At 41.7% G+C, this 24,787-nt stretch overlaps 1 protein-coding gene across 1 annotated transcript in view; it reads right to left on the bottom strand.

The window, feature by feature from the left end:
• The window catches only part of SPON1 (spondin 1), a 273,019-nt gene that overhangs the window by 110,235 nt on the left and 137,997 nt on the right, over window positions 1-24,787 (bottom strand). The window contains exon 6 of the mRNA XM_065881683.1: window positions 786-934. Coding sequence (XP_065737755.1) covers window positions 786-934 — 149 coding nt within the window. The remainder of the gene's footprint in view (window positions 1-785; window positions 935-24,787) is intronic.

Genomic DNA, 24,787 nt, shown 5'->3' with positions numbered 1-24,787 from the left:
GATGTGGGTGCCTACCCAGCTCTCTCAGGCCCAAAGGGCTTTTGTGGGTAGTGATGGCCAAAGCTGGGCCATCTCCTCCCCACAGTGCAGCCTGTGAATGACCTTCGAAAAACCATAGCTCTTCTTTCAAGATCCCTCATCAGCCTCCTTCTAGTGCTTTTGATGAGGGATGATGGTACTTCCCAACAGACAGAAAAGAATGACGGACGATCGCTCCCTTATCTCTCATTGGTATGAATGGGGTCCTAGATAACAGTCCGGCTCCTGGGCCCACATGACACAGTACACGGTACATAAAAGATGCTTCAGTCTATAATGATTATGATTAATCACTGACTAATTTATCAAACCCCTCAAGACATAGATGCAAAAAGCATGTGTCGATAAATAAATGTTTCTCTTTGGAAATGGTGATTTTAGCTTAGAGTGAATGTCACTCCCCCAGCCCTCTCATGGATCAGAGTAAGAAAACCGTAATCCACCGCACTGACCCTTGGGAGAACAAAGACATGGTATCCCAACAATGGAGCCACAGTAGCAGCTTTTAGCACAAGCTGAAGAAACCACAAATGCAGTTAGGGAAAATCTGAGCCGACAAGATGGACATTTGTGCCTCTGTCCTCTACTGAACATAAACCCCCTCAAACTCAGCAAATAGATTTCACTTCCTATGGTACCAATTTTCCACCACATTGTACTGTAAATTTCGAGCCCCTGGGAAAGAAAGCTAAAGGATGCTTGACTGCATTTCTGGGTTTTGGTCCTTCTGTGATTGTTTTTCTTACCTGTTGTCGAATTTCCTCCTCCATTTTCACTGGTGAGCCCAATTCTGCAACTTGTTTGACGCCTTCGCTCGCATATCCTCCATACTCCCATAGCACGTAATTCTTGGAGTGGGATCCGCCGATGATTGCAGACCAGTGATTTGCCCGACCTGGGAAAGCCAATCAGGATGCAGGTCAGTGTGTATGTGGCTAGAACACAAGTCCCTTAAAGGATGGGGAGGAGGTGTAATTGAACAATGATTCAAGCAGTGTTGGCTAAGCACCTGCCCTGTGTTAGGTCCTGCGCTGTTCTGGGATGAATAAGACAGTCCCTGTAAGCAAGTATGTCTTGGGGATATATGACAGGGCAATGGGTAGATGTCTAAACGAGACACAGAGGTGGCCCAGAATGATGACTCCTGTCTGGAAGGATCTTAGAGAAGAAGAAAGTTGAGAGAATTTTTAAATGCTGAGCAGATTTGTAAGACAGAACAGAGAGGAAAGGCTATTTCTGGCAGACTCAGAAACATTAAATAACATTGTGTGTTTGGGGAGCCATAAGTAATTTAGCATTGCTGTGTCACAAACTGTCAACGGGAGAGGCAGGAAATGATGCCAGGGAGGTAGAAGGGACCTGCTCAAATGAGTTTGGATGTCATTTGAAAGGGTCTGAAACCACTGAAGGGTTCTGGGCAGGGGAATGAAACAATCACATTTGAATTTTAGATAAATCATCCAGGCAGCAGCATGAAGAATGCATTAGAGGGAGCAAAATTGGAGTGTGGAGCTGGGGAGGTCAGCACGGAGCAAAAGGTAAAGGGAGTGAGTGGGGAATTAGGCTTGACAGCTCCTGGGAAAAAGCACTGCTGTTTTTAGCTGGCTTTTTTTTTTTTTTTAAAAACATCTTTATTGGAGTATAATTGCTTTTTAGCTGGCTTTTACGTACCTTCCAGGGTGAGGGGCAGGCAGGCTAGCCATGTGAAAGCATGGGAAAGGTGGTTTGGATACAAGGACGTGACCAGTCTACTGTGGTTTGGCAAGGATCATGCGGGATGATGACTGCAGTGAGATGTAGCAGGGAATTAATGGATGACACAAAGGGAGAACAGAATAAGATCTGGACAGGACCAAGACAGAACTTAGCCTGAAGATTTTTCCATCTCAAGAGGGAGGAAGGAGAGGAGAGAGTCAACACCAGCACCTCCCTGGATTTGTTTTTGCATGTGATGAATATAGATGCATATATACTGATTACTAAGTTACATACAATCCATCATAGGGTTGGCTCAGTTGTCCGCAATCCTATGGTTGGTTTTATAAAGTCTTAAGTTAAGGAACATTTTCAGGCATAGCGAAGAGGAAAACTTGAACTGGGTGGACCCAGCTGACATTTGCAGTTTATCACCCTGTGGCCCAGAGTGGGCAGAACTCTCCACGCTACCCCAACACTTAAGAAAGTGATTCTGAACAGGCCCTGATCTTGTTTACATCTGCCACCTGCTACCCAGGGTGCTCTGACCCAGAGGCACATCAAGAACATGGGCACAAAGCCACCTGCCCAGCCTGCTGAGGGATGACATGATCCAGGCAGATGACAGCACCATGTGGGTCCGCCCAACTGCCGGATCATTATTTCCCACGTATCAGGGAAATGCAAGCTCCATGTCATGTCCCTAGAGAAGACAGATGGAGATGTTGCCAGCTATTTCTCTAACTCACTTCCTGAGTAGGGAGAATGTCCTGGCTATCATCTAGGCCAAGAGCACTGCTTGGTAGGGGCAAGGGTAAGAACCAGTCATGACCTTTGGTTCATGATGTGAACACAGGGAGACCAGTTTCAGCATCTCTTATTCCCCCGGCTCTGTTCCACCAAAATGTCCCCTCCTTCCAGACCTAACCTACCTGCAATTTCATACTTCAGTGGCTCAGCACACGCTGCCTCCTCTGTGCTTTCCTCCTCTTGTCATGGCTGACTCACTCCTCCTTCATAATCTACCCAGAAGCCTCCCAAGACCACCATAGAATGACTTAGGCCCTTGTCTTCTGATCACATTTTTTAAAAAATTGAAGTATAGCTGATTTACAATATTATATTAATTTCAGGTATACAACACAGTGATTCAATATTTTTATAAAGTTAACGTTATTACAAAATAATGGCTATATTTCTCTGTGCAGTACAATATATCCTTGTTGCTTATCTAGTTTATACTTAGTAGTCTGTATATCTTAATCCCATACCCCTAGCTTGCCCCTCCCCTTCCCCTTTCCCCACTGGTAACTACTAGTTTGTCCTATCAGCATAGATCACATTTACGATCCCTGCCACACGTCTGTTTTCCCACTAGACTGTAAGCTCCCTGAGGAAGCCTGTCTTCAGACTGTATCCCCAGTGCCCAGCACTGAGCTTGCTGCATTGTGAATGCTTAGTACATGTTTCCTGAAGCATTCATCCAGTCCAACGCAAAGGTGGCAGTATATGTGCTCGAAGTGTTTGGGAACAGGCTGGCACAGATTCCATTCAATGTGATTAAATTCAAATCTCAGTTCAGCAGAGTTCCTAACTCCTACTGGGCTAAAGCACTCAGCTATTCTGCATGCTGTTAAAAATAAACACCAAACAGCAACAAAAAGGAAAGGCATGGGTCTCAGAGCCAGCAGACAGGGATTCAAATCCCGGCATTTCCACTTACTAGCTGTGTAAACTTGGTCAAATTCCAATTATTTTATTTCCCTGAGTCCCAGCTCCCTCTTTTGTAATTCAGGGGTGATAATGCCTACCTTATTGACCTGTTATAAGAATTAAATTCAATTTTTAAAATAATGACACAATATATGTACAATCACTGACACACAATAGACCCTCAATAATTATAGTTTCCTCCTTTTCCAGTTGTTTGGGAGGCTACAAAAATGAGTAAAACATGAACCTGCCTTTAATTCAATATAGGAGATAAGAGATACATAATATGAACTAAGATAAGAGAATAGGAACAAGCACAACCACAGGGGGATTAGGGGATGGACCCAGATGGCTCCTTCTGGTTTATTCATTCAACTTTCATTTACTATGTACCAAGCACAGTGGCAGGCCCTGGGCACCGACAGGAATTGGATATGGTACTTGTCCTGGAGAGACTCATGGTCTGGGGGTGGAGAAACAGATGGATAAGCAGATTACCTATAATCGAGCATGTTCAGAGTTCTAGAAACAAGAACACAGAGCAAAGGGGATGGAGCAGCTAATTCCAAATTCAAGGATTCAAACATACCACATTTATTCAAACTTCAATACACTGAATGACATCAACTACATAATAGATACCTGCAAGGCATTAGGCTAAGGTGTGGGAGCAGACCACATCCTCCCTGGGGGACAAGGTAGGCACTCATGGAACAACAGTCTGCAACGTTAGAAATAACAATGAATTCAGGTGAGTGGCAGTCACTCATGTGCAGAATGGTATGGGGGGAGGGGGCATGGTGACGGAGAGCCAGAAGACCTGGGCTCCAGGCCTCCATTCGTGACCATGAATCAGTCATTCCAGCTCTGAGAGCCCCAGTTCACCTTTTAAAAATAGAGATAATAATTACTAGTCTGGACTCTCTCCCAGAGTTGTGCAAATTAATTGGGCTGGTTTGGGAGAGAACTACAAAAACTTTAAAGAACTGTGCAAAAGAAAGTCTGTAGTTTTATAGACAGAAAGCACTATGGGAATCCACAAGAGGAATCTACAAGAAGCCAGAGGAAGAAGGACATGTTCCCCTGGGAAGGAGACTCCCATGGGAAAACTGGCAGGACAGGAGTGGGAATTCTATTAAAAATAGCTAAGAGGATTAAACACCTATTAGGTGTTAGGTATAATGCTTTCCTAGGTGTAACTCTCACTACAACCTCATTGTCATCTTATAGATGAGGAAATCAAGGCCCAGAGATGTTAAGGAACCTACCCAAGCTCACAGAGCTAGCAAGGGGGCAAAACTGGGGTTCAAACCCAGATCCACCTGACCCCAGAACACACGCTCTTTTCCCACATCCCACTGAGAGGTCAGGAAATGGAGACCGTTTGGCAGACTGGAGAGTTAGAAGACAAAGAGATAAGATGAAAAAGAAAGTCAGGGCCAGGTTGCAGAGGGTTCTGAGTGTCCACTGTGGTAAACGGCATCGGAAGAGAGGGAAACATGATGGAAGTTTCCTTCTGGGAAGGATGACATGACAATAGTTAACATGCATGGCGTTGTTACTATGTGCCAGGCACTGTGTCAAAGACTTGATCTATATTATTACATTAAATACTCAAAAAAGAAAATTCCTTTTTTTCAAACCCAATTGTTTAGTATGTGAGCTTGCCTTATAATCTTCTGTTTTACTGTAACACTATATCAATGGGAAAAAATGCCTTCTGAGATTCAAACAATTAACTTATAAAAGAATGTCCAGATCAGAAATTTAACAAAGAACTCCCTTCATAGCAAATGCTTATTTAAAAGAACTTTTATGAAATATTCAGACATTAAGAAATAGTTGTATGTAGCATATGCCTTTAAAATTAATCAGAACATTCTTTTGATATAGATGCTAGCATAATTTCCACCTTTCACATGAGGAAACTAACCTGAGATCACCAAAGCAAATGATTGAAGATGCTGGGATTCAAAGTCAGGTCTGTCTGGTGTTACAGCCCAGCTTTCCTCCACCCCACTCACTGCACCACATCTCTGGCAGGACACGCCAGCTGTAGGAGGGGAGAGGGCTCAAGGCTGAGGAGACCAAACCGGAGATTCATCAACATCCCCTGGATGAGTTGTGTAGGGCCCGACTTGGGGCAGTGGAGAGGAAATAGGAACATGGAACCAGAGGTATGAGCCAGTAAGATCAGGGAGGATCGGACAGTCTGTGGGAGTCAGTTTAGTGACGTAGTTAAAACTCTGGGTTTTGGAGCAGACCAACATGTATTCTAGTCTCCAATCTGAAACTTCCTGGATTGAATATGTTAGTCCCTCTCAACTCAGTTTCCTCATCTGTAAAGTAGGGATATTGACATGACCAGCCTCGTGGTGTTTTTCTGAGGCTGATGTCCATGAAGTAATGACTAGTTAACACACGAAATGGGCTCAGTAAATACCAGCCAGTCAAATTAAATCTGAATGGGGCAGGGCAAAGTCAGACAAGCTTCTGGAAGGCATAGGACCAAAAGGAATCTGATTCGGTGACTGGGTGCAGTCTGACTTAGAACTGGGGGGCAGAGATGACAGGAATGTCAGATGCAAGAACCTGAGTCTGGAAGAAAATGGTAGGGAGTCATCTAAACAGGACTCAGTGGTTTAGAGCTGGCAGAATGAGATGCCAAGCAGACCCCAATTAGTTGGGGCACAGAGTTTAGCCCCGGGCCCCACCATCCTCCAGGAAATAAGGAATGAGAGGAAGAGAAGCCCCAGGTAACAGGAGGCCTGGGGAGAAGGGGACAAAGTAAATGCTCGTGACTTTCTTAAAGGAATACTCAGTGGGACTACCACCGGGGTCCTTGGTAAAACACTTGGGCTTCAGCCTCAGGGTAAAGACAGAGAAACAAACACTACTGCCAGCTCTTTGGCTCTCAGGTAAGGCCACAGCTCTTTGGGTTAGCATGCCTCTCTCTGACTCCAGCAGTGTTTAAGTGGCTCACACATAGCTGGGTCTAGATGGTTACTCCCAGTAGCTTGGATGAGGCATAGATGAGACGAGGCAGGTGGGAAGCTGGGAGGAAGAAATGATTAGATATGTGACTTTGAGACACTGCTAGCCAACAAGGTGTGCATCTGCCTGAAAGGCCACTCCAGGGGGACATCCTGAATATATGTGTACTCGCCTCACTTTTGAAATCTCTTGTCATCACTGGTGATAGATTACCGGGGTTCATGAGGATGCCTAGAAAGCTAGTGCTGATGAAAGAGGAATCATGTCTTGCCTTTGTCTGGTGTAGGAGGAAGCATGGTGCACAGCAGATGGATTCTCTGAGGTGTTCTGCATATGGCAGGTATTCAGTAACAGCCAGATTTCCTGGACTGCTTTGCCAGTGGCTGTATTTCCCTGCCCATCCCAATCCTGCAGAAGCCACCCATTCATTTCCTTGACACCCACGCATAGTGCTTCACTGGAGAATATTCTACAGCCTTGGGGACTAGTTTGCTACAACCTCCTGCTACCCAACCTTAGCATCAACCATCATATCGCAGCAAATCTTTGTCTGGGGATGTGGTTGGGCCCTTATGGAATTGGTTATAGTAGCTACACCAGAGCTCCTCCAGTCTCTAAGTCCTAGCCTCCTCTCCCCTTCTCTCTTAGTAGATGACTTTGTTACTTAACTTTTCTAAGAAAACAAAGGTCAACACACCCACAGACGTACCTGGGCACCACGTGGCCAGTGATCAACAGAAAAACGCTGTGGACCTGCCAGCCCTGTTTGTAAAAGTTGTCTTGGCTCTCACTTTTCCCTCTTGCCCTGGTTATTCTCACCCTAAGCTCAATTCCAGAATCTGCCTGACTTCTGACACTTTGGATTTGGGCACAGAACTTGGCTCCTCTGGGTTTGCCCCTGGGTGCTGCCCAGGACACAGCTTGTACTCGCCCTCTGGCTTTTCCTGCTCCTGGCTGCTTCAGGAACTCACTCTGACCGAGCTCTTCTGGTTTTTAGGATCCCGTCCCAGTATAGTCTACTGGAAAAAACCTTGCATGGGGAGATCTGTCATTTAGGCCAGAAATTCCTCAACTTTCTATCATTCTGCCTTCTTTACTCAGCTAGCTTTTTTTTCCTTCCTTAAGGTCTCAAGATAAGTGTCACTTTTCCATTCCAGGAAAATACTCAGGCAATTGAATACAGTCTTTTGCATCTCCCTGAGGTCTCCCATAATAATATTCTATTCTATTCTATTAACTAATTAATCAAATGAACAATTACTAGGCAAATACTATGTACTAAGCCAGGGATCAGTAAGCTATGCCCACTCCCTGTTTGTGTTCCAATAAAGTTTTATAGTTTACAGATTATTTATGTATTGTTTATGGCTGCTTTCATGCTACAGCGATAGAGTCAAGTAGTTACAGCAGAGGCCGTTTGGCCTGCAAACCCTAAAATAGTTATTATCTGGCCCTTTTTAAAAAAGAGTTTCTTAAAATGTGTGACTCTGAAAAGAATTAGATTTTGTCCCTGTCCTTGAAATGTTCAGATTTTGTCCCTGTCCTTGAAATGTTCAGTGTGGAGGGTAGGATGGAGGGCGTGAAGGATAGGTCATAACAGGCAATTACAATAAAATGTGACCAATACAGCTTTGATAAAGGCAAAACCAGAGTGATAAAAAAGCATAAATAAGGGGACATTTTACCCAGACTATACCAGAGAAGGCTTCCTGGAGGAGATGGCAGTTGAGCTGCATTCTGAAGGATAAGTAGGAATTAGAAAGGCAATTAGGGGGTATTTAGGCAGTTAGGAAGGGTATTTTTTGCAGAGGGATCTGTATGTGCAAAAGCAGAGCATAAGAAAAGCCAGAGGTACATGGAAAACCAAAAGTAGGTCAAGGCGTGTGTGTGTGTGTGTGTGTGTGTGTGTGTGTGTGTGTGTGTGTATTTGTAAGAAAGGGATTATTAGTAATGAAGCCAGTCAGCGAGGCAGACCATGGAGAGATATGAATGTCTTCACAGTAAGTTTTTATTTTATCTTGAAGGCAATGTGAAGAAGAGAATAAGATATTCCTGTCTACAGACAACTCCCATATCTATATATGCTCATGCAACTTCTGCTTCTGACTCTGATGTAGTAAATGGCGCTGGACTAGCCCTCTGAACATAAGTAACTATAAAACTGGGCAAAATATATGAAGTACCAGTTTTCAGAAGCTGGAAAACAGACGGCAAAGGACGATGATCCCTGAGAGAAGGGAAACACAAGAGATGAGCCCCAGGTTTGTCCTGGACATTTTCTGGTTTGTGTTGCAGGAAAGTGGAGCACAACGGAGAATGGCAATCTGGCTAAACTGATGATGTAGAGATAGGAATTTGAGGCTGCTGAGATAGATAGGATTTACTAGTAAAAATGCCAAAGAGGAGAGAGCTGACCAGAGAAGTTCAGAAATATGCATAAAACTCCCCTTAAGGTGAGTTTTGACAGGGCGAGAGAGAGTCATGGACATATACACACTAACAAACGTAGTAAGGTAGATAGCTGGGGGGAAGCAGCCGCAAGGCACAGGGATATTAGCTCGGTGCTTTGTGACAGCCTGGAAGGGTGGGATGGGGAGAGTGGGAGGGAGGGAGACGCAAGAGGGAAGACATATGGGAACATATGTATATGTATAGCTGATTCACTTTGTTGTAAAGCAGAAACTAACACACGATTGTAAAGCAATTATACCCCAATAAAGATGTTTAAAAAAAAAAAAAAAAAACTCCCCTTAAATCTGTGACCAAACACTAAGCTACACATGTGCAGGGTGGGACTCCACAGGCCTAGGAGAGAATAGTTACTGGAGAGCTAAGAGCTGACTGGAAATTCCAGAGATCCCACAATGCTAGAGATGTAGGACTCCCAACCATCCATATTAAAGAGATTTTGCTGACCATTCTGGAGTTCAATTGAGACCCTAGAAAAGCCACATATTAGGAGTAAAATGACATTAGCCCCAGAGCAAGGGATACTCTAGACTCACCCTAACAAAACTTAGAAAACAAGCCCTGAAAGAGAATCATGGAGTTCAATTGAGACCCTAGAAAAGCCACATATTAGGAGTAAAATGACATTAGCCCCAGAGCAAGGGATACTCTAGACTCACCCTAACAAAACTTAGAAAACAAGCCCTGAAAGAGAATCAAGCAGATCTACCACTAAATCTGCCAGATCAAAACTCCGTATCTTTAAAGGAAGACAACAAATCCAGACACTCAACAATGTAGCATCTACGATGTCTGTCATACAATCAAAAATTGTTCAGAAGCAGGAAAATATGATCTACAACCATGAAAAATAAAAGTCAACAGAGAAAGTTTCTGAGATGATGGATACATTGGGATTATCGTATGAGGACTTTAAAACACCTATTATCAACACGTCCAAGAATTTAAAGGAAAAGATAGACTTAATGAGTAAACAGATGGGGATGCTCAGCAGAGAAACAGAAACTGTTTTTAAAAACCCAATGGAAATTCTAGAATTGAAGAATACTTCTGTATTAGGACATGGCAAAGAAAAATGTCTGTAAACTAAAAGATAGGATAATAGGAAATATTCAAAATGAAGCACAGAGAAAAGAAGTTTGAAAAACAATAAGCTGGAGTCTCAGTGACCTTTAGAACAATAACAAGTTGTTTAACACAGAGGCATTTGGAGTCTCAGAAGGAGATGACAGAGAAATTGGGTTATAAAGTATTTTTAAAAATAATGCCTGAAGGACTTCCTGGTGGTCCAGTGATAAAGAATCCACCTTCCAATGCAGGGGACACGGGTTCAATCCCTGGTCGGGGAACTAAGATCCCACATGCTGTGGGGCAACTAAGCCCGCACACCACAACTACTGAGCTCACACGCCTCAACGAGAGAGCCCACATGCTGCAAACTACAGAGCCCACGTGCTCTGGAGCCTGTGCGGCACGACTAGAGAGAGAAAACCCGCACACAACAACTAGAGAGAAGCCTGTGCACTGCAACGAAGATGTAATGCAGCCAAAAAAAATTTTTTAAGAAAATAAATAAAAATAACAACCATAAAAAAATGCCTGAAAATTTCACAAATTTGATGAAAAATATCAACATACAGATCCAAGAAGCTCAATAAACTCCAAACACAATTAAAACAAAGAAAATTACACCTAGGTACATCACAATCAATTGATGATACCTAGAGATAAACAGAAAATCTTAAAGGAGTCAGAGGCAATAAAAGATGGACTACAATCAGGAAAACAAAGGTAAGAATGACTGCTTGCTTTAAAAAACAAGACAAACCACAAGATAAGAAAATAATACCTCTAAAGTTCTAAAAGAAATAAAAAACTGTCAACCTAGAATTCTATATCCTGCAAAAATATCCTTTAAAAATGCAGGTGAAATAAAACACTCTTTTGATAAATAAGAGCTGAGTGAATTTATCACTAGCATATCTGCAGTATATGAAATATTAAAAAAAAGTTCTTCAGGCTGAAGGGAAATGAAAACAGATGGTAACTCAGAACTACATGAAACGATGTACCAGAGAAACTAAATATGCAGATAAGGTCAACATTTTATCTCTTTTTCACTGAAGAGCTTCTCCCTTGAAGTAAAGAGGTACAAGTTTTCTCATTCTGGGTGAAAAAAACCTTCCATCAATGCTCTCTTCCCACAAAGCCTACCTGTTGTCTTTCCTACACCTCCAGGCTTTTTGGGAAAGTTAAGCTTACTATTTCACTTCCTCTCCTTGAATTTTTCCTCAAATCCTTGAAATCTGATCCTGAGCTCCCACCTGAGCTCATTACTCCACCAAATCTTTGAAACTTTGATTTTTGCTCCCATCTATTCCCACAGCTGGACAACTGCTAGAGGCAATCAGAGAAAAATTACTGTCTGCTTTATTTTCCATTTAAAAATAAAACTACACTTTATATTCAACAAATTTCACCCTTTTTAATGTATAGCTTAGCAAGTTTTGACAAATGCATGCCATCATGCAACCACTACCATAGTCAAAATATAGATAGTTCCATTACCTAAAAAAATGACTACATGCCCCTTTGTAGTCAACCCCATTCCTCAACCCCCAGCCCTTGGCAAGCTCTGATCCCTACAGTTTTTCCTTTTCTGGAATATAGTATAAATGAAGTCATATAATATGCAGCCTTTTGAGTCTGACTTCTTTAACTTAGCATAATACATTTGAAATTCATTCATGTTGTTGTATGTATCAGCTCATCCTTCTTTCAAATGTCTTGAAAGAAAAAGGAGACCTCCTACTGGCTTAAGGTCATCACCACATTCCTGTTTCCACCATTTACTAGCTATGTGACTTTGAAGAAACTACCTAAGTTTTCCAAGACTCAGTGTTCTTATCTGTGAAATGGAAATAACAATGGTACTACCTTCTAGGTATTACTATGATAATATAGAAGGAAATCTTATGGGTATTATAGAAGGGAATCTACATAGAGACAGACTAGTTCCTGCTATATAATAAACACTCAATAAATATTACTTTTCATAGTTTCTCCAGGGAAGGTGGGGGTTGGAAGCAAACTAGAACATGCACAGGACCTGTCCATTAGGGTAAGGCAAAGTCCTGGAGGACAGCTGGATTTTCCAAGTGGTGTGGGCAGCTTAGTTGTGGTTCAAGTGGCAGTCAACACTGGGAGGGTATAGATTCTCAACAGGTGGGTGGAGCAAGTGGTGAGAAAATGGCAGCAGAATGAGTCAGGCATCCAGACAGAAGTTCTCAGAAGCAGGCAGTAAAGCCCCTGACATTAGTTTGTAGTCAGGGTTCAGGTTCCATCTTCTAGAGTCAGGGTGGGAGACTTAAAAGAGGCTGAGAGGGAAGCAGTGATCAAAAAAGCATCTCTGTTCTGAGACTTGGGGGCACATGGCAGGGACATTTTGAGTATGGGGACAACTTAGGAGCCCAGAGATGAGTCCCAAGAGACCTGGGGCCTGGATTGGGACAGAAGGCTCTTTAGCAACTGCCTGCCTCACATAGCAATTGCCTTAGGAAGTGGGAAATAATAATAATCATTAATATCTAGTGAGACTTTACTATGTGCTTTATATATGGTTATTTATTTAATCTTTGAGACAAATCCATTTTACAGATTAGGAAGTTAAACCACAGAAACATTACATGACTTGCTCAGAGTTATCCAGCTAGTAAGTAGTAGAACCAGGATTTGGACCCAGGCAGGCTCACTTTAGAGAAGCTTTAAATGATTTTTTTCTGTGAAGATGGAATTGTTCTATAGTTTGCTGTCCAATATGGTAGCCCCTTGCCATATGTGGCGATCGAACACTTGAAATTTTAATCCACTTAAATAGCTACGTATGCCTAGTGGCTATCATATCAGAAGCACAGCTGGAGAATCTTGGATAGGTCTGAGCACTGCTAAATGTAAGAACCAACTGCGCAGGTAGACCCTCTGGCAAGTGGAGATGGAAGAGGATAGGTCTTACTGGGGACTGGGGTCTCTCACAGCAGTAAATCACATGTGGCAGGTAGACAGCATGCAGGAAGAACTAAGATTTGGCCTGAGGCAGTTGCATTTGATGCTCTGTATCACGCACCCTCCATCTACCTCTGACTTCAGCCACAATGGTAGGCAGATGTGAGCACACGTTCATGCTGTCAGTGAGTGTCTACCTTAAGTACACTGTGTTTCTTTCCATTTTCTGCCTCATGGTCTTCTCTGGCGCTTTTGAGTGCCTGTCTGGACAGCAAGCAAGTGCCTGGGAGTTCAGGGAAGTTAGTGCTCCTGGAGACAATACTTAGCCTACAGAGCGATGGGTGCTAGTGGACAATTCTGGAAGGCATTCTGTACACTTCTCAGAGGTACACTGAGAAGTGTATCTCTTTTTTGCTTTTCAATATTTCACATCGTTTATTAATGCAGTACACATTAGATCCATAATCTGCATTTTCTAAGCATACTGTGTTTGGATCTTTCAGATTCTTCTGCAGTCTTAGGCTATGTCTACAGATGTACCCTTAAGTGGATGAACAACACATTCTATAATTATTGAAAATGTAGTACAGAGTGAAATGATTTAAATATAATTTAGGCACATACTGATTATGAAAACAGATATCTCTCAATACAGTACTTCTCTGTCTTGGTAAAAATAATAAAGCAAAGAAAATAATTCATTTCTGAAGTTGCTTTCCTTCACGTGTAAAGGTCTGATCTCCTCCCACTATGCATATGTACCCTTTACTGTTAAGGAAAGCTTTGAATATATATATAAAGATACCAATGATCTCAAAATGCACTTTTTGAACATCTTTATTGGAGTATAATTGCTTTACAATGGTGTGTTAGTTTCTGCTGTATAACAAAGTAAATCAGCTATACATATACATATATCCCCATACCTCCTCCCTCTTGCGTCTCCCTCCCACCCTCCCTATCCCACCCCCCTAGGTGGCCACAAAGCACCGAGCTGATCTCCCTGTGCTATGTGGCTGCTTCCCACTAGCTATCTACTTTAAATTTGGTAGTGTATATATGTCCATGCCACTCTCTCACTTCGTCCCAGCTTACTCTTCCCCCTCCCCGTGTCCTCAAGTCCATTCTCTACATCTGTGTCTTTATTCCTGTCCTCCCCCTAGGTTCTTCAGAACCATTTTTTTTTAGATTCCATATATATGTGTTAGCATACGGTATTTGTTTTTCTCTTTCTGACTGACTTCACTCTGTATGACAGACTCTAGGTCCATCCACCTCACTACAAAAACTCAATTTCGTTTCTTTTTATGGCTGAGTAATATTCCACTGTATATATGTGCCACATCTTCTTTATCCACTCATCTGTTGATGGACACTTAGGTTGCTTCCATCTCCTGGCTATTGTAAATAGAGCCACAATGAACACTGTGGTACATGACTCTTTTTGAATTATGGTTTTCTCAGGGTATATGGCCAGTAGTGGGATTGCTGGGTCATATGGTAGTTCTATTTTTAGTTTTTTAAGGAACCTCCATATTGTTCTCCATAGTGGCTGTTATCAATTTACATTCCCACCAACAGTGCAAGAGGGTTCCCTTTTCTCCACACCCTCTCCAGCAACAAAATGCACTCTTAAGTACATTCCTTCCCCTCCCTTATCATTCTCCCCCAATTCTTTCATTCCTGTTTCCTGGATCACCTTCTACATAAACTATCTGCACCAAAGTCCTTGCCTCAGGCTCTGCTTTTGGGGAAGTTGAGACCATGGCCCTTTCAACTAAGATCATGTGTCTGGGCCCTGAGATCCATACAAGTCTGGAGATTAGACAAGAGCTAGCTAGGGCTTCTCCTCTTATTTCTGTAAGCAGAGTAGTTTTATAGTTACAGAGGATCCTTCAGCACCCCCCCCCCCCACCTAAAGCTACAGATGTTGTAACCGTTGTCAATGTTATCATCATTGTTGCCATTGTTACCATTATCAATATCATTATCATCAAAACCACTACCATTTATTGAGCACATTCCCTGCATCATGCACTTCACAGGTATTAGCTAACATCCTTCTGTTCTCACAATGGTCATACTAGGTAGGTCAATTACCATCTCCATGTTATGATTGAGGGAACTGAGCTGCTGGTAAGTGGCAGAGCTGAGATTATCACCTGGTCTACCAAGGCCATGCCCTTTCTACTCCACTGTGGATCCACAGTCTGAGCCAAGTCCAGAGTTATTTAGGAGGTCATTCTGATGTCACCCATGGCTGCCACCAGGGGAACAGATAGGACAGTGCCCCTGACAACACTGGGGTCTTGGCTCTTGAAATTCATAAGTTTTAGCCTTCCCAACCCAATTTTTCTGATTCCTGATTTATCTGGACATCTCTAAAGCCTAGCCAATCACCCGATTTTCATCTCAGAGGTAAATAATCTCAGGGCACCCCCAAACTCCTATCCCCATTGCTACTCTAGAGGTTGGTTAAAGGTTTATTGTGCATTGACAAATAGCACTGGGGTTAAATTTCTAGAAAGAAGAACTTTATTTAAAAGTGTCCTTCCAAGCTGTCTTTTCTACATAAACATTGTCATATATGGGAGAGAGGCTATATTCCTGGACAACTTCCAAATGTTTAATATACCACTTACACCTGAGTTTGAAGCCCAGGGAAGAAATTATAGCACTTTGGACAATAAATTTTAGCCATGTTTATCTAATTTTAAAATTTTAGGCACTTGTATTTAAAAACTTAGCTGGAGTGGTAAATAACTTTGCTTTGTTTTTTAGAGTGTAAACAAAAAAATGGAGTTCTCCCATAACCATTAGTTCATTTTTCAGATTTAAATCTCAACTATCAGCTAAGCCCTATAAATAAGTAAGCTGATGCTCTTCTGTGTTTGAAAAGTTTTTAGGCAGCAAAGAGAACAGGAAGTGAGAAATTGGAATTACTGAGCATATACTTGTACCAGGTACTTTCATATGTATCATCTAATTTACTTTTCAATTCCATTTCATTGATGAGGAGGACAGGCTCAGAGAGGATCTGTAACTTGCCAATGGACATATCACCTGTAACTGGTTAAACAGGATTTGGACTGTGATTGCTTTGTCTTTGGGAAGGGTTTTTTCTTCTGCCAGAGAGAGGGAGGCTGGAGGCTCTGGAGAAAGCTTGTTAAGCTAATAATAGAAGCAAAATCTATTGAACCAAGTTTATACATAGGATGAAAGAGGAATCTGGAAGGGGTAAAAAAAAATTCCACCTCAAAAATGAAGGTTAAAGTGAAGACAGCGGCTTCCCTGGTGGCACAGTGGTTGAGAGTCCACCTGCCGATGCAGGGGACACGGGTTCGTGTCCCGGTCTGGGAAGATCCCACATGCTGCGGAGCGGCTAGGCCTGTGAGCCATGGCCGCTGAGCCTGTGCATCCGGAGCCTGTGCTCCGCAACAGGAGAGGCCACAACAGTGAGAGGCCCGCGTACCACAAAAAAAATAAAAAAGTGAAGACAGGAGCCCAGTTTCTTTCATGACCATAGATGCGGATACCTCAAACAAAATATTAGCAAATCCTATTTCCAGGTATTTAGAAAAAGGATACCATATCACAACCATGTAGGGTTTATTCCAGGAATACCAGGGTAGTTTAACATTCAATATAATTCATCACATTAACAGAAAAAAAAAGAAAAATTTTACGAATATTTTCATAGATACAGAAACATTTAATTACATTCAATAGCCATTCACGATAAATAAAAATCTCAGCAAACTAAGAATAGAAGGGAACTTTCTTTACCTGATAAAAAATAAACAACAACAACAAAAAAGATATGACAAAAATAATACTTAATAATGAGACAGTAAAGCTTTCTCCACTAGATTGGGAACAAAGCAAGAATGCCCACTATCACCACTTCTATTCAACATTGTACTGGTAGTTCTAGCCAGTGCAATAAGGCAAGAAAGAAATAGAAGGCATAAGGATTGGAAAGGAATTGTTGGTAAAAGATAAAATTGTGTATGTAAACATTTCAAAATAGTCTATCTATAAACAAATAGAATTAATAAGTGCATTTAGCAAGGTCTCTGGATACTAGTTAAATACACAGAATCAATTTAATTTCTATATACCAGTGACAAACAAAAAATAAAAAAAATTAAATCTATTATTTGCAATATCATAAAATATCTAAAAATAAATATAGTGAAAAGTGAACAAGATCTCTTCTCCATAGGGAGATATAAAACATTATTGAGTGAATTTAGAGTAAATCTAAATAGAGTAATTTAACATATTTGATGATTAGAAGAGTCGATAATGCAAAGTTGTCATATCTCCCTTAATTTGTCCAGAAATTCAATATGAACTCAATAAAAATACTAGCAGGTTTTTACAAAATGAAAATTGAGATCATGATACTAAAATTTATGCAAAGGACCAAAAGCAGCCAAAATAAACTTGAAGAAGAGCAAAGTTGGAGAACTAACACTTCCAGATATGAAAGACAGACAAAGAGACCAATGAACAGAGCCCAGAAATAAATCTACAGATATACAGTCCCTTAATATATGACAAAGGTGACACTAATGCAGAAAGAAAAGGATAGGCATTCCAATAAATGACTCTGGGGAAAAAAAAAAAAGAATCTTGACCTCCTACCTCATACCATACACAAATTCCATTACAGATCAATTCAACATCTAGACATGAAAGGTAAAAACCATAAAGCTTTTAGAAGAGAACACAGAACAAAGTCTTCATGACTCTGAGGAAGGCAAAGATTTCTTAAATGAGACACAAAAAGTGTTAACCATGAAGAAAAAAAAGTAATTTGGATTACATTAAAATTAAAACCTTCAGTTGATCCAAGGATTAGCAAAGTAAGAAGGCAAGCCACAGAATGTATTACATATACTTGACAAAGGACCCGTATCTATTATATATATATATATAAATCCCTACATATATATATAATCCCTACATAGCAATTAGAAAAAGGCAGATAACTCAAGGGGAAAAAGTGATCAAAAGACCTGAACAGGCACTTTAGATTATCCAAATGACCAATAACATAGTAGTCAAAATCAAAGAATTCAAACTAAAATTACAGAGTGACAATGCTACATATACCAGATAGCTAAAATGAAAAAAGACCAACAATATTGAATGTTGCAAAGATACAGGGTCACCAGACCTCTCTAGTTGTGAAAAATTGTTTAATAGTATCTGCTAAAGCTAGGCTACATATCTTATGACCTACCAATTTCACTCCTAGAATATAACCAACAGAAACACATATATATATTTGCTAGAAGACACGCACTAGAACGCTTATACAGCACTATTCATAACAGCCCCACACTTGAACCTACCCGTGGTTTGCTCATCCACAGCAAGATGGCTAAATGAAATGTAATATATATTCATACAATGGAATATTATACAGCCATGAGAAGGAACAAACCAAAATTACACGCCACCATGTGGATGAATCTCACAAACTATAAAGCTGAACAAAAGAAACCAGGCACAAAAGATCACACTGTAAAATTCTAATTATAAAAAGTTTAAATACAGGCAAAATTAATCTATAAGTCAAGATGGTGGTTGCCCTTTCTTGGTGGAGTAGTGACTGGAAGGGGACAAAAAGGATGCTTCAGGAATCCTAGTAATTTTCTGAGTTTCATGCTGATACCATGAATTGTTCAAATAAATGCGAAACTCTGACCTGTACACTTAGGATTTACCCACTTTTCTGTATGGATGTTATGTTTCAATAAAACGTTCACTTTTAAAAAAGAAAATGTGAAGGTAGAAGGAATGTTACTTTCCTTTCTTGTCTCTCTGAGGCTTGAGCTGCATTGTATGGAAACCAGAAGTTTAATTCTCATGTAATAGGGATGGTGAAAGGGAAATGACAGAGATGAGCTGTGAATCTGTCAGCGGCGCAGGTGGGAGGTCAAAGGTTACCCCCAGCACATTTTAAAGATCAGAGGTCACATGCTCTGGGCCAGGAGCTCAGGCTGCAAGGAGCCATTAGCCAGGAATTGCAAAGCTAGTATCTTTCTTTTAGGATTTGACCAGTCAGGGAGGCAGCTTGGTAGAAAGAGAGCTTGGTTCATCTTAATTCAACAAATACTCACTGGTTCCGTGTTATGCTCTAAATCCTATGCAAGGTCCTGGGGATTCTGAGCCAAACCAGACAAGGGCCCTGCCCTGTCTCAGCATATTAGGGGGATCGATCATGTAAACAGGCAATTACAATGCAGCATAGGAATGTCATGATAGGATAACCACAAGGCTGGAGCAGAAAGGAGGAGGGCTGCTAATCTAGTTTGGGGAATTGAAAAAGGCTTTTCGAGGCGGTGGAGTTTATGCTGAGAACAAAAGGGTGGCCAGCATTCAGCCAGGTGAAGGGGGTGGGGGCAAACAGAGTCGCAAGCCCATGAAACAGCCTGTGCAAAGTCCCGGTGATCACATTGAACAGGGTGCTGTCTGGAAACAGAAGATGGATGTGGAGCCAAGAGAAAAATTGCAGAGGGGCAAGAGATGAGACTGGTATGAGCCAGGTCTCAGTGAATTGAGTCCTGTTGAAGAATCTGTATTTTAACCCAGGGTGATGTAATTAAATCCTGGATCTAGCTGGGCTGGGATCTGTGACCTTGGGCAAGTCTCTTCCTTTTAGTAGTATAGAACTTTGTTAGTTCCGCCTTGAATACTAGCTTTCTCACCAGTGGTTTTAAAAAATACATAAAGCGGTGACTTTTTTTGGTTCTAAAGGCCTGCACATAGTAGGTGCATGCAGGAAAGTTCACTGATTGATGAGCGTCCAGGGCTCTGTAATGAAGGAGGACAGCGTCTTAGCTTTATTATTGAGAACACAAAAGCTGGCTCCGACCCACACCCACCACCATGTCCTGGCAGCTAAGAACACTGCAAAGGAAATAATCAGGCTGGAAAATTCTCCTTTCCAAATTCCTGAAACCTGCAGCCCAAGGTGGCAGCTGGTGGCCTATTATTCCCTGGAGCTCTAGCAAAATGGAAGAATTGTGTTTGTGCAGTTCTAAGCAGGAGAAGTCTGTTTTCTCTTGATGAAGAGGGATAGTTTATGATTAGAGGGATATTTCCTTAGTGGTGGTGGTAGTTTTTCTTTTTCTTTTCTTTTTTTGTTTTTTAACTCTTAGAGATTAAATTATTGCAGTAAGGGGGCAGCAGGAATTCCACCTTGATAAGATCTGGTTTGCTGGTTCTTCCTTGGAGGGAATAAAGGGTTGAATAATTTATTCATTGCTTGAACGAATTTCAAGGGTGCTGTCAGAATCAAGGCCAGAGCAGACAGATGAGCTTAAAGATGAGACAGAGAGGGGCTTCCCTGGTGGCGCAGTGGTTAAGAATCCGCCTGCCAATGCAGGGGACATGGGTTTGAGCCCTGGTCCGGGAAGATCCCACATGCCACGGAGCAAATAAGCCCGTGCGCCACAGCTACTGAGCCTGCGCTTTTGAGCCTGTGAGCCACAACTACTGAGCCCATGTGCCACAACTACTGAAGCCGATGCTCCACAACAAGAGAAGCCACCACAATGGGGAGCCCGCACACAGCAGCGAAGACCCAACACAGACAAAAATTAATTAATTTAAAAAAAAAAAAAAAAGATGAGACCGAGAGACTGGTAGTGGGGGTGAGCCAGCTGGCCAAGGACCTCCTGGTGTTAGGAGAAGCCAGGGACACTGGGTATTAGGCAGGTCTGGCAGGTCTAAGAGGCAGAATTCCAGGGTCTGGAAGGATTGGTAGGAGCAAGGATTGGAGGGGCAGATAGGGCTTCCCCATGGGTCTCACTGGGGAACAGGGCAACATTTAGGGCAAGGTCAGCTGGAGAGTAGTCAGTCCTTAGATATCTATGGAATCAATGAATGCCTGATAATTGAAGCCCAGTTATGAGACCTGGCGGCCAAGGCAAGAACTGGATCGCAAAAAATGAATTATAATAATAGCTAACAATTATATAACACAATATATGCCAGGCACTCTTCTAAGTTCTTTACATATATTAATTCGTTTCGTCCTCACAACAGTCCTGTGAAGCTGGCACTGTTATCATTCCCCATTATAGATGAGAAAAGTGAGGCACAGAGAGGCTAGGTGACTTGCCTGACATCTCACAGATAGTAAGTGGTAAAGGCAGGATTCAGTCTGGCGCCAGAGTCCAGGTGCTTAACCATTAGATGTGATGGCCTTGTTAGAACTGGGACAATGGGTTGCTAAGCTCTTCCAAAATTCTTCCAACAAGTAAAATCACTGGTTCCAGAACCCAGGGGTTGGACTGAGTCTTAAAGAGGGCCTGAAGGTCCTCAGCAGGCTCACTTTTCAGGAGCACTTTTGTCTGTAAGTTCTTCTTGTTGTGAATTATTCTCCAAGCTTATCATTTCTAATAGCAGTGATAAGCAAATCTAAGACCTTGGTCTGCCAGCATTTTGCTTTTTGCCTTTTTCTGCTAGTTCTGGCCTAACAGCCATCAGGATGGGCAGCTGATGTCTTGCTTTGGCTGATAGAAATATCTGACTGGTGACCTCTCAGTTGGTGCCTCTGGCATTGAGGGAGCATAAGCCATTTTCCCAGTGTTGTGTGTTCAGAACTCAAACTGACATCACAATTCTATTAACTTGTTTCCGTGTCTTTTGGTTGAAAATCAATGTCACTTTGTCAGCCAAAACAAGAATTTCAAGACAGAGTTAAAATGTTGTTGTAATCCATGTAGCCTAAGTAAGTACTAATGAAGAAGAAGACCAGCAGCAGTTGGGTTGAAGAGGCATTTTAGCTGCTTTATTTCCAACATGAAACCCAAGAATTCTTGCAAATTGGGAGGATGTTTGGCAGGAATGCAGCAGCTGGCACAAAACATGCAGCAATACCAGTCACGATCGTGAAGAGTCAGCCTTATGTGGCACAAACAATTCTTCAGGATATATTTTCAACTCACTGGAAAACTTAAGCATGTAAATGCTATTAGCTTCAGTGGAGTTCTGTGCGTACAATTCTGGTAAATTTATTAAGATTTTTAGAACGTAGACATTCTCCCTTCGTATGATTATTTTAAGTAGTTAGAATACTTCCTTAAAAATGGAGACTTTTTTTCAGCAAGCCCACTGTGAAATATGTATTGAGCACTAGTTCCATATCAAATACTATGCTGGAGCTAGGGATACAGTGATCGTCCCAATTAATTCCATTGTCTTTCTCCAAGGTCTATCATAAAACCATTATAGAAGATGAGAAAAAAGCAAAGAGGATGCAGGAAATAGAGTATAAGGAAAAGGATCATATAGGAAGTTTGTCCAGTGATTTTCTAATATTCATAGTACCTTGAAGACACTAATTATAATTGCATGCCCTATGGTTGAAGAATGTGAGAGATTTTTTTCCACATCTTACAGATTAAAGGAAGCAGAATGCATTTAACTTAGATTTTAGAGAGGGTTTAGATTCTGTCCTATGTGACATTCATTACAAGGGATGGAGTGGACCCCAGGAGCCAGGTTCATCCATCTGATACTCGTAAATGTCTACTCTGTTTTGCATAGGCTGGGAGATCGTGGTACAGTTCTGAACCAGACATTATCCCTGACCCCAGGGAACTAAGAGTCTAGTGCAAGAGACAGACTGATAAATAATTTTTGCCAGTTAGGATCTGCTCCATGATGTAGGAGTGGAGAGAATGTTGTTGGAGCCCAGAGAAAGAGATAAGTCTTTCCTTGGTCTTTAAGATAGAAGACCTGACTGTCCTTCCTGCCCACAGAGAAAAGAAAATTGTTCCTATGTTTAGATTCTCAGAAGAGGTCAATTTCTACCCTCCTCAGCCCCTCCCAGGTTTTCTGAGTGTCTACCACGTGCCAGGCATTTTGTTGGTCACTGGATGTATTGCAATGAGCAATGGGTAGTGACAGCTCCTGGAAGCTATCCTTTAGAGGGAAAGACAGCTAATTTAATTAAACAAATAATTACAGAGCAGCCTCATTTTATGCAGATGTGAATCACAGGGCATAGAAATGCATACATATATTAATAAAAACATATAAAAATAGGAATAAAACCCCTCTGTACACAAAATGTAAAACAATGCAAATTCCACCTCCCCCAAGTTAAAAAGAATTGTCAAGAATCAATCTCAAAGCTGGTGACTGAGTGAGTTTTAAACTGTTTCTGTGATTGGTGCACAGCTGTACCACTTCATAGCTGGTTTAATCAAGCAGTCTTAATCCTTTGTCAGGATGAATGTTGAATTCTGTAAAACTTTATACGGATATCTAGAAGAACATAACTCTAGGGAAACCTGTAGCAGTACTACTGAACAATAAACAGTTAGAAGAGTACAAAGGGTTGTAAAGGGGCTTTGAGAACCAGATGCAGTCTAGTGTTGGGTATCAGGAAAGACTTCCTTGAAGAAGTGATGGTTTAGGCTGCAATAAGAAGGCTGAGTAAGAGCTGGCTTGGTGAAGAGAAAAGGGAACAGGACTCAGCTCAACAATTAGGTTGGTTTCCTTGTCTCATCCCAGCTTTGCTTCTTCTTTAGTTGGTTGTTGCTCAGGCCCTAGTATAATCTGAGGCAGATTCCACCTAAGAATTGCTTATGTGTGTTTGGGGAGGTGGGAGGAGGAGAGGGAAACAGTGGAGAGAAACCAAGTAAAACTGATCTTGGTCAACAGAAATCACAGAGCACATAAATCCCAAACTGTTTACTTCCCTTAGCTGATTTACAAAAATACAAGTCAGTAAACACTAAACTGTCATTAGAATTAGCTGCCTAGTTCCATGTGTTTGCCTGGCTGATTGTGAAATGTGTGTTGCATTTGTTATTAAATTCCTTTCTGAGGGGGAAAAAGTCACAAATGCAAACTCTATTTCCTCATTGCTGGTTAGGCTGTCTGTAGAATGAGATCTTTTGTAAAATGGTTTTTAATTTTAAAATTAAGGGACTTCCCTGGTGACTCAGTGGTTGAAAATCTGCCTGCCAATGCAGGGGACACAGGTTCGAGCCCTGGTCCGGGAGGATCCCACATGTCGCAGAGCAACTAAGCCCATGTGCCACAACTACTTAGCCTGCGCTTTAGAGCCCACAAACCACAACTACTGAGCCTGCATGCCACGACTACTGAAGCCAGCATGCCTAGAGCCTGTGCTCTGCAACAAGAGAAGCCACTGCAATGAGAAGCCCTCACACTGCAACGAAGAGTAGCCCCCGCTCACCGCAACTAGAGAAAGCCCGCGTGTAGCAACAAAGACCCAACACAGCCAAAACTAAATAAATAAAATTTAAAAATATATAAAATTAAAAAATAAAATAAAATTAGGGCCATCCATCTTCTGTGGTGTTTGTAAAGTTAAAAATAATAAAATATACCTGAAACTCAGCCCTCTGTCCATTTGGGACATAAAGGAAATTCAGGTGCTATAACGGAACTTCAGCAAATTCTCACTGCATGATGGAAGCCAATCAGATGAGAGGACTTGTCCAAGATATCCACCCAAGATCAGAGATAAATCCTTACTTAAAGGTTGAGAATTTGGGTGGGTGTAACGACAAGGCTAGAAATAAGCACGTTACAGCCACAGCTAACACAGCACTTGCTGTGTGCCTAGTACTGAGCTAGGACCCATTTATGCATCTTCTCATTTTAAAGAAAAAATGACTAACACTTTGTGAGCTCTCCCTATACGTCAAGCCTGTTTCAAGAACTGTAAGAATATTAACTCATCTAACCCTACAATAACCCAGATGTGTAGATTTTGGTTTTGCTATGAAAAATCAGAGCTCACAGGTAAGTTGATGTCTTTTCCGAGGTCTTATAACTAGTAAATGAAGAAGCTTAGCTTTGAACCCAGGCTGCC

This window comes from Phocoena phocoena, chromosome 8 (genome assembly GCF_963924675.1).
Source record: "Phocoena phocoena chromosome 8, mPhoPho1.1, whole genome shotgun sequence".
NCBI lineage: Eukaryota > Metazoa > Chordata > Mammalia > Artiodactyla > Phocoenidae > Phocoena > Phocoena phocoena.
Note: the sequence above shows the minus strand (reverse complement) of the source record. Positions and strands in the feature narration are given on the sequence as shown.